Genomic DNA, 10,607 nt, shown 5'->3' on the forward strand with positions numbered 1-10,607 from the left:
ATATATGAAGGGATTCTTTCAGTTTCTTTCTACCAAAATCCACTCACAAGGCTTTGGTCAGCCCAAGGCGATAACAGAAGATAGAAGACACATGCCCTGGATGCCACACAGCGGGGCAGAACCTGAAACCATGTGGTTGTCACAAACACACACACATACATAATTAACCAAATATATGAGATAATTCCAAATAGGTCTTCACCTGAGCCCAAATCATCTTGTCCTCTCTGAATTTTACGGGAAACTGGAGGGCTTGATGTGAAGTTAGTCTCAGCCAGAGACTGTTCCTGTAACACAGAGGGAGAGAGAGAGAGAGAGAGAGAGATGAGAAGAATTAAGAAAGAGAAACTATGAATGAAAGAGTAAAAGAACAGAACAATAGAGAAATAGATGAGGCAGCAGTTGTGGGCTGAAAGAAGCCTCATGGCAGGCCTCAAGCCACATGGCTGGATGTGATTAGGAAGATCTCCAGGGGCTCAACATCACCATGGGGGATTCAGAGGAGCTGGCATGGGACCACCAGCAATGGAGAGCACTGATGGAGCTGGTCGGCTCTATGCATGATGATGCGTCTGGGATCTCTAACTTGGGATGACCCCAGCCACATGAAGCAAGAGCATGAAGCCAAGAGAAATAGAGACACTAGACATTATAAGGCCAAATACCTGAGACAGAAAAACAAAAAGAAACAAACAAAAAAAAAAAACAGACCACCCCTACTCCCATATTGATAAGAATACTGCATGAGAGTGTGTGCATGTGTGTCATGCATGTTTCTGTATTTCATCATCATGTTCGTTCAACTGGGACAACAGATCCAGCACTGTTTGTCATAGCTTTTGTGTGCTTCTTAAGACTGACTGATCTGTGCTCAAACACCATTGTCACAGAACCCTTCTCCACATCAGTCTTTGAAGGTATTTATAGAACAATAATAATAATTGCAGCGTGGAAGGTATTTATAAGCCATTTAAGAAACACACAAAAACTGTTAGATTCACTTCAACATTTAAATTTAATTTGCCAAAATATTTTCGTCGCTTTGAGCAGATGCATCACAGAATTTTGTCAGTGAGCAGGTCGCAGACTCAAAGTGACGAAAATATCTTGGCAAATTAAATTTAAATGTTAAAGTGAATCTAACGGTTTTTGTGTGTTATTTTAAATGGCTTATAAACACCTTCCACGCTGCAATTCTTTTCATTCCAGCACACGATCTCAGATCAGGTAACTTGCTATGCAAGTACATCTCCGTAATGATAATAATAATTGTTCCAAATTTTGGCATTTTGTAAGAGGAGGGGGCCTAGTTGATTACATCAAACTCATTACCTGCATGGTACTCGTTTTATCGACCTTGAAAGGATGAAAAGCAAAGTTGCCCTCAGCAGGATTTGAGATCAGAACATAAAGAGCTGCTACGTATTTTGTCCAACACGCAAACAATTCTTCCAGCTTGGTGCCTTAATAATCTCATCTACTATAGGCACAAGGGGGGAGGGGGATAACTGATTATATGGACTCCAATGCCTGACTAGAACTTATTTTATTGACCCCGAGAGGATAAAAGGCAAAGTTGACCATGGCGGAGTTTGAACTCAGAATGCAAAAACAGATGAAATGCTGCTAAGCATTTTGCCCGGCTTGCTAGCAATTCTGCCAGCTCACCACTTTTGGTACCTTCATAATAATAGGCACCAGTACCAGTGGAGCGCCGTTCGAGCATGATCGTTGCCAGAGCAGCTGTCTGGCTTCTGTGCCAGTGGCATGTAAATAGCACCATTTGGGCGTGATCGTTACCAGCGTTGCCTTCCTGGCACGTGTAAAGACATTCGAGCGAGATCGTTGCCAGTGCCACTGGACTGGCTCCTGTGCAGGTGGCACGTAAAATACACCATTTTGAGCATGGCCGTTGCCAGTACCACCTGACTGGCCTTCGTGCAGGTGGCATGTAAAAGCACCCACTACACTCTCGGAGTGGTTGGTGTTAGGAAGGGCATCCAGCTGTAGAAACTCTGCCAGATCAGATTGGAGCCTGGTGTAGCCATCTGGTTCGCCAGTCCTCAGTCAAATCGTCCAACCCATGCTAGCATGGAAAGCGGACGTTAAACGATGATGATGATAATGATGATGATGATGTATCAAATTTTAGCACAAGGACATTGGTTTTAATGAGCACTTACTTGAGATTCTTCGAAGACAGACAGCTTCTGCTTTTTCTTCTTCCTCTTGATGTCTCTTTGTTGTAGGGAAAAACAAAGAAAAAAAAAAAAATCAATGATAATGATGATTCACAATCTGGAAGAGGAGGATAGTAGGCAAATGTTAGCCATGGGTGTTGACTAACTACGGAACATTTCGTATGGTCAGTCAGATGCTTCCTGGCGAGTTCATGTCCAAACAAGTAGGAGCAGGTTTTGCGTTGTAAAAACACAACCAGGGATATATATATGAATTAAGGGTACACGTGTTGTGGAGTGCTCAGTCACTTGCATGTTAATTACAGGGGCAGGTTGTTCCATTGATTGGATCAACTGAAACACTTGCTGCCATAACCAACGGAGTGCCAGTTTAATCTAGAATGTATCTAGGACTACATTAATTAGACTAAAGGTGTTCCAACCTCGACTATCCTGTTTTTGAATTTATTAGAAGTAAATGGTGAATATAACAACAATAACAAATCGTTGTGTGAAGTTCCTTTTACGTTACCTTGGTGGTGTATCTAAGTTTTCTTGCAGTAGCTTTTCAAACCGTGCTCTTGTCTGTAATGTAATATCTTCAGAAGAATCTGCAAAAAAGGTAAATAAATAAACCATCATCATCATCATTTTAATGTCTTCTCTTCTATGGTCACATTGCTTGGATGGAATTAGTTGTGGCAGATTTTCTATGGTTGGATGCCCTTTTTCTTGGCAATTCACACTTGTTTCCATGTAAGGTAATATTCTTTTCTACTCTAAGCAGAAGGCCCGAAATTTTTGGGGAGGGGACCAGTTGATTAGATCAACCCCAGTACGCAACTGGTACTTAATTTATTGATCGCAAAAGGATGATAGGCAAAGTCGACCTCGGCAGAATTTGAACTCAGAACATAAAAACAGATGAAATACCGCTAAGCATTTTGCCCGACATGCTGTTTCTTATTTCTTTATTGCCCACAAGGGGTTAAACATAGAGGAGACAAACAAGGACAGACAGAGGGATTAAGTCGATTAGATCAATCCCAGTGCGTAACTGGTACTTAATTTACTGACCCCGAAAGGATGAAAGGCAAAGTCAACCTTGGTGGAATTTCGCCGGGCGTGCTAACGTTTCTGCCAGCTCACCACCTTCATGCAAGGTGATATTACTCCATGGCTTGACATGCTGGAAATGAATGGCACAACTTTCATGCTTGTGACACATGTTTTTATACAGACTAAAAACAAGACCTGCCAAAAGAATGGATGGACCTAGCATAAGTTCATTGACTGTCTAGCAATAGCACAGGTCCTCAGAAATTCCAAGTAGTTAGACCTGGTAGAAAATAGCAGTCAAATCTCGTGTGTGCGTGTGTGTATGTATGTATGTACATATGTATGTGTGAGCTGCGCGAAAGCGCACGGCTCATATAGTGAATGGGGAAAGCTTAATCTGCAATGTTTGCAGTCGTGCATGCTTGTCAAGAGCAGGGCTCATTAGCCACCAACGGAGCCGCAAATGCAAAATATAAGTTAGTCCTAGAGCGCACAATGTTCCCGAAGGTTGGCAATGGTCTTCCTCGGTCACGAGTGGACAGCCATCATGTTTCTCTCTATTTGTCTACCAATCTATCTTAGTACTTTATGGATGCATGAGCCAATGAGGGACACCTTTACAAGGGGGCTAGACTTTTTAAAACAGCAGCTAAATGTCCCTCAAATTATACCCTACAATCTTATGTAGAAATTCCAGGTTGGAAAACTACTGGGAGTGTGGTGGTGCTAAGTTTTCATTAAAGCATGTGTCTAGGAGGTCACTCTGAAATAAAACCAGATAAACCGATTCAATTGACTAAATTACAGAAACAGGTATGCTGCTGTACAAGAGATACATAGTTACCTAGCCAGAGGGAAAAGCAAGAGAAAGAGAGAGAGAGAGAGAGTAGAAGACCGTATATATACCTGTTGCAGGTATGTTTTTCTTAACTTTCTTCTTCACTCTAGGTTTCTTCTCCTCAGTCAAGATGGCATCTGAAAAAAATATGGAAGTTTTGAAGTTTCTGTTTTGAGTTCTTTTGTTTTGTTTCTAGTTTCTTTAAACATTGTACATGCACGCACAGGTGTGTGTGTATGTATATGTACATGCATATCTATATACAAATATATGAGTGAGTGTTTGTATGTGTATATATATATCATCATCATCGTTTAAGCAGATGTTAAACGATGATGATGATGATATATACATACGTAAGAACCTGTATGTGCACATGCATGTGACTGTGTATAAGCACATGTGTATGTGCGTACGCATATATGTGTATATGTATGTGCATCCATGTGCTTGTATGAATACATTTATGGATGCGCTTGAGCATGCACATGTATATATATATACATATGTGTCTATGTATATATGTGTGTGTGTATATGTATGTATGCATATGTTTGTATATATGTGTGTATATGTATGCATATATATGTATATATGTGTGTGTGTGTATATGTATGTATATGTACGTGTGTGCACACCTATGTATGTCATTATACCTTATTTCCTCCTCTCATATAGTCTTGGGGATAAGTCCCACTGTGTGGCACCTAGGGCAAGGGTCTTCTACTTTAGTATTGGGCCGACGAAAGCCTTGTGAGTGGATTTCATTTGGTAAATGCAAACAGAAAGATAACTGTTGTGTGTGTGTGTGTGTGTGCGTGTGAGTGAATCTGTGTTTGTCCCCCACAACTGCTTGACAACTGGTGTTGGTTTATGTCCCCTGTAACTTAATGGTTTGTTAAAGGAGGTTGATAGAATAAGTACTAGGCTTTGAAAAAAGTAAGTAGTGGGGTTGATACATTCAACTAAAAATTCTTTGAAGCAATGTCCTATCCTGGCCACAGTTTAATGAGTGGAACAAGTAAAAGATAAAAAATCCATAATTACGATGACGATCACCATCACCATCAATTTAAGCCTGCTTACCATGCTGGCATGGCTGGACAGGTTGTCAAAGTCCAAGATGCCTCCCACTGGGCGCTACTGTTCCCAAAGAATAGGTGTTCATAAATGTCATTCCTTAGTTTCTTTGTAGCTACTGAGCCAGGTGGTCAAAAAGAACGGTTCACTCTAGGTGGTGCTTTTATGGGGGCAACACTTTAGGGTCTGTTGTTTATGCTAGTATAGGGAACGGGGGGAATGGGGTTAGCAGAGAGGAGGGGCTGCAAACTGAAGGGCTCGCCCAGGTGGCACACGCGACGACTACATCACTGGTCACAAGGTTTCGGCTGATCCATAGTCATGGTAAAGGACCCTTACTCAAATTTGGCTACACCAAAATAAGTGAAAGGAACATCGACCTGATCACTCTATCGACTAGAAATAACAGCTAAATAACCTCCCTCAAAACACACGCTACCAGCTAAAAAAAAAAAAAAAGACGAAACAGGAAGGCAAAAGATATACTGGATAATGTAGTCCTAGATACACTATGCCATGGATATATAAACAGAGAAGACTATATAATCTAACGGACACAAGTTGGAATGGTCATGAGTGGAACGACTTTGATAATAGCTTGGCTTAATCAGGCCTGATCTAGAGCTGAAAGCGTCACTAACAACAGCAACATCAAAAAGATTATCAACATCAGTCAACGAGATCATCAGTGTTGTCCCGCCAAAAAGACAAATTCAGAAAAATACTCACCGTCTTCTGCCATATTTGTTTACATGCTAGTCTCGCAGTGAATCAACTTCATAGTGCTTCATATAACAATATTTCGTCTTCCTTCGTTACCATGAAGAATAAAAAATGCCGTTGAAAAAAAAGTACATAAAATCGACAAAATATTCATACATAAAATCATTAAAACATTTTTTATCGTTCATACATGTATATATATAAATATATATATTTTGTATGAAACTATGTTTGTATCATTATATGAAGTTATTATTTTCGTACAGTACCGGAATCAATATCGACCAGGCTTGTGACAGGCAGTGATCCGGATTTCTGAGCTTTCCGGTTTTCTCGAGACAGCTTAAGTATATACTTAAAATCTAAAATAAACTATGAGAAGTAAAGAGCTAAATTGTATTTATAAAGCGGTATCTGTTTGATTTCTATAATTCAACTTAAAATTCTTTAAATGTATCATACTATATCATGTATACGGTTAAATGTTTATAGGATGAAAATTAAACGAAGTACACATGGTTTTATTTAACGTATATTGATACGTATTATATCACACCTAAAGCAGAATATATTTAATGTTTATTAATCCACTCGAAAAAGTATAGAGCAAAACTAATTTTAAAACACTATGCAAATTGACCAATAGCCGGTTTTTTGATAATTTCGGATTTCTGAAAGCCGGATAAAAAATCCGGTACTATATCACTATGCCTTCCGTCATGCTACTTTACATGTCGGTTCCGCAGTGAATGTACATAATCGATCCTCATGCAACAATATTTACGTCTTCCTTCGTTACCAAAAATGAAAAATACAAAACAAAACAAATTGATAAAATTGATATGAAATCGAAAAATGAATAATATATGAAGTATTTTTGAGTAACTTTTATCATGAATACGTATATATATATGTTTACATAAAATTATTGTACGCACCTACACTTTACTTAGGACGGCTGCTATATGTGACATCTGACCCGTTCGCAAGAGGTGTGTTACGCCTCTTAGTGGACCATATATATATATATATATATATATATATATATATAGGGTATCACATTGCCCTTTTAGTTCCGGCAGTGGAAGGCTGGCCACGATGATCTACCTGGAATCATTTGGCAATTTTTTCCCGTCTTTCGAGAAAGAGGTAAATACTTCTCTTTTACTCTTTTACTTGTTTCAGTCATTTGACTGCGGCCATGCTGGAGCACCACCTTTTAGTCGAGCAAATCAACCCCAGGACTTATTCTATGTAAGCCTAGTACTTATTCTATCGGTCTCTTTTGCCGAAGCATTAAGTTACGAGGACATAAACACACCACCATCAGTTGCCAAGCGATGTTAGTGGGGACAAACACAAACACACATATATACATATGCATATATACAAAGTCTTTGATCAGATCCTCAAAAGTAATCTTAGATAACACATCTGCATCTATACTTAGTAGAGATAAAGGCATCCCGAATATTATTTTAGCAAGTTTAAAGTGATTTCTTTTGTGCTGTAAGCTATTTACCATTTCTGTGGTACCCCCCTCCTTCCCTTGATTCCCTAAGCACGTACTTATTTTGCTTAATGGTTAATCCACTGCTGATTGCATTCTTACTCTTTCTTTGTTATATTACAGGAAATTGAAAAGATTTTCAAACAACATCATTATGGAAATGTTGAAAGAATATGGGTCACTCCAGGCCTTTTACTTGCTTCCACTGATGGTGACCAAGTCCTGCATCCAATATGTACTCATTCAGCTGCTTCTTCCTCGGTTTGTAAACTTTTTTCTTCGTTTTCTTTCTTTCCCTGCTTTCTTCATGATTCCTATGCGCTCGCCCCCATTCACACATACACACTCATGTATGTATGTATATGTATATATACACATACACACATAACACCCTCACTGTATATATATTTACATTTTACTATCTTCAGTCCAGTGTCCATTGGTCTCTCCACATTCAAACAGAATCAACAGTCCTTGATGTCTTAATCAATGCTAATCCTTGTAATCCAGCTTTAGCTACCATCATATATGTTGTAAGTATATATTTCCTTTTTCTCTAATTCGGCTCTTTAATACATTCTTCATAAAATAAAAATTACTTCCCTGTGTTGAAATTTACTGTATGTCTTGAATGATATTTTAGCAAGTTTAAAGTGATTTCTTTTGTGCTGTAAGCCATTTACCATTTCTGTGGTACCCCCCTCCTTCCCTTGATTCCCTAAGCACGTACTTATTTTGCTTAATGGTTAATCCACTGCTGATTGCATTCTTACTCTTTCTTTGTTATATAGCCAGAGGAGGGTTATTATCTGTGCTAAAATTACCATTTTACTATAACAGTATCTGCATGGTTTTAACCTATACCTTTCCATGCTTGCATTGTCAAACTTGAGTATGCTGGGGCAGAGATTTTTATGGTTAGAAACCCATCCTGATGCCAATGTCTCCCTGTTTCCTAGTGAAATAATTATCTACCATTCTATTGAAAAGCAAACAGCCAAGACATGTTTATATGGAGAACCAGATACCAAAACTCTCAGACTTTAGATTGAATTGTCAACTTTTATAGCTGTAAGCTAGCTTCTAGAACCTTCAGCCAAACTGTTTGGCAGGAAAACTTGCTGCATTATTTTGAAGTTTGTTATGTCAACTGTAAGTCAGCTGATGCTGATTGGTTGAGCCATATTCATGTCATTAATAACTCTTATGTGACATTTTTCCTTTTATGGAGATATATTAGTTCATGATTCTAGACTTGGGGAAGTCTGAGAGTTATGGGTCAGATTTCAGCTAGGGCCTTGCTACACATCCCTTGCTGACATTCCTGTCTGTTCATTCTGCACTCTGGAAGACCTGTGGAATAATAAAAAGATACCTTAGTTGAAAAACAGGTATGGCTCGCAACAAGGAAAGGGTCTAGTTGTAAAACAAGCCCCATCCAACCCATGCTAGCATGGGAAAAACAAGCATTAAATGAGTGAACAAATCCATGTACAGAAACCTACAATCGTTTTGCTTTGGTCAACATCCCTTCATGGGTTTTGTCTGTAAAAAGAAAAAAATCTCTCAACTGTCATCTCCCTTCTCTCATCTCTCCTATTTTCAGGTTGAAGAGTCTGGCCATGTCCAATGCTGGCAACAGAGCAACACCACCTATGTGTGGAAGATGGTGTACCGACTCCACCTGGCTAACAGTCATGTGGATGTCTTAACGCCATCCGATCCCCTCACCTCATCCGACTTGACCAGCACCCGAGTAACCAGTGCCTGCCTCCTACCTGAACATCATCTGTTGTACTGGTGTGAACAACAACAACGTCAAGGGACCAACAGAAACAGGAACACCATCTACAAACTACAGCTTCCTGGTAATATCAACGTTGGATTTTATTTTTGTCTTACATTTTATCTTTCACTTGTTTCAGTCATTAGACTGTGGCCATGCTAGGTTATTCTTGATTTGGATTATCTTAGCCTTGAGTTATCCCAGTCTGGACTTATCCCTATCTTGGATTACTCTAGTCTTGGTTTACTCTTGGACTTGGATTATTCTGTGTTATCTTGGTCTCATATTATCTCAGCCTTTTATTATACCAGTCTTGGATTATTATTGTAAGAGATTATCTCAGGCTCTAGTTGTTAATCCACTTACTGTGATGGTTATAAAATGGTTTGGATCATTAAGTATTGGGTTGGGATTATTTCAGTCTCACATTATTCTGGTCTTGGGTTATGGGCTTCCAGAATTCTTCAAGAAAATCCATAAACTATAAGAGTTATTCCAACTCCAGAGTTCTTCAAAAAAGTCTACAGATTGTAAATGTTATTCTGTCCTCAGTTATTCCATCCCCAAAATTCCAGATGTTATAACTGCTATTCCAGCCCCAGATTCTTCATAAATTCCATAAGCTGTAAGAGTTATTTCAACCCCAGAATTCTTCAAAAAGACCCTAACCTGTAAATGTTATTCCAGCCTCCAGTTATTCCATTTCCAGAATTCTTCAAAAAGACCCTAACCTGTAACTGTTATGCCAACCTCCCATTGTTCCAGTCTCAGAATTCTTCAAAAAGTTCTTAAGCCATAACTGAATTCTTCCTTTCTACCATACTGTCATTCCAGGTAGCACCATTGAAGATAGCAGTTCCCAGAAGATGCCAATAGAGAGACAAACCATTCTGCAGAACTGTCCGCCCTGTTCCTTGTATAACCTCAGCTGCAGTATTCTTATCATCCCTGACGAAATGTAAGCCTATTAAAAACATTTCAAATGAAATGAGGGGATCTTCATGTTTTACTTGTTCCATTAAAGTGGTTGGCATTAGGAAGTGCATCAAGCTTTCTAAATTTGGGTACTAATGGGTTAATATTTGGTATACTCTGCTGGGGTCATCTTTGCCGTTCATCCATTCAGGGTTGATAAAACAAGTACCAGTTGAACACTGGGGTCAATATAATTGACTTTACCACTTCCCGCCGAAATTTCTGGCCTTGTGCCAAAATTTGAAACCCATATTTGATACATAAATATAAACTAACATTTGTTTTTTATATGTGTTGAAATGTGTATTGTAAGATACAAATAAGATGATAATTTATTTTGGAAAGCAGAAACGCCACTTTGTAAGGGTAATTTTCACAATATTTCTGCCGTTCTAAGAGCATTTCTGCATTCAAAAGTAAATTATTGTCTTATTTGTATCTTACAACATTTGGTAT

General features: G+C 38.9%; 2 protein-coding genes across 2 annotated transcripts in view; one reads left to right on the plus strand and one right to left on the minus strand.

The window, feature by feature from the left end:
- Window positions 1-6,879, minus strand: part of LOC106878450 (jouberin) — a 50,160-nt gene extending 43,281 nt beyond the window's left edge. Inside the window, exons 1-6 of the mRNA XM_052977720.1 lie at window positions 6,819-6,879; window positions 5,887-5,967; window positions 4,146-4,214; window positions 2,713-2,791; window positions 2,184-2,238; window positions 203-287 (exon numbers count right to left, since the gene is read on the minus strand). Coding sequence (XP_052833680.1) covers window positions 203-287; window positions 2,184-2,238; window positions 2,713-2,791; window positions 4,146-4,214; window positions 5,887-5,899 — 301 coding nt within the window. The 5' untranslated portion in view covers window positions 5,900-5,967; window positions 6,819-6,879. The remainder of the gene's footprint in view (window positions 1-202; window positions 288-2,183; window positions 2,239-2,712; window positions 2,792-4,145; window positions 4,215-5,886; window positions 5,968-6,818) is intronic.
- Window positions 6,880-6,903: 24 nt separating this feature from the next.
- LOC106878449 (uncharacterized) lies at window positions 6,904-10,138 on the plus strand. The gene is made up of 5 exons (XM_014927661.2): window positions 6,904-7,029; window positions 7,514-7,651; window positions 7,819-7,923; window positions 8,997-9,258; window positions 10,011-10,138. The coding sequence occupies exons 1-5, from the start codon at window positions 6,979-6,981 to the stop codon at window positions 10,136-10,138; spliced, it is 684 nt and encodes a 227-aa protein (XP_014783147.1). The 5' UTR covers window positions 6,904-6,978.
- Window positions 10,139-10,607: the final 469 nt, after the last annotated feature.

This window comes from Octopus bimaculoides, chromosome 28 (genome assembly GCF_001194135.2).
Source record: "Octopus bimaculoides isolate UCB-OBI-ISO-001 chromosome 28, ASM119413v2, whole genome shotgun sequence".
In the NCBI taxonomy this organism is placed as follows: domain Eukaryota; kingdom Metazoa; phylum Mollusca; class Cephalopoda; order Octopoda; family Octopodidae; genus Octopus; species Octopus bimaculoides.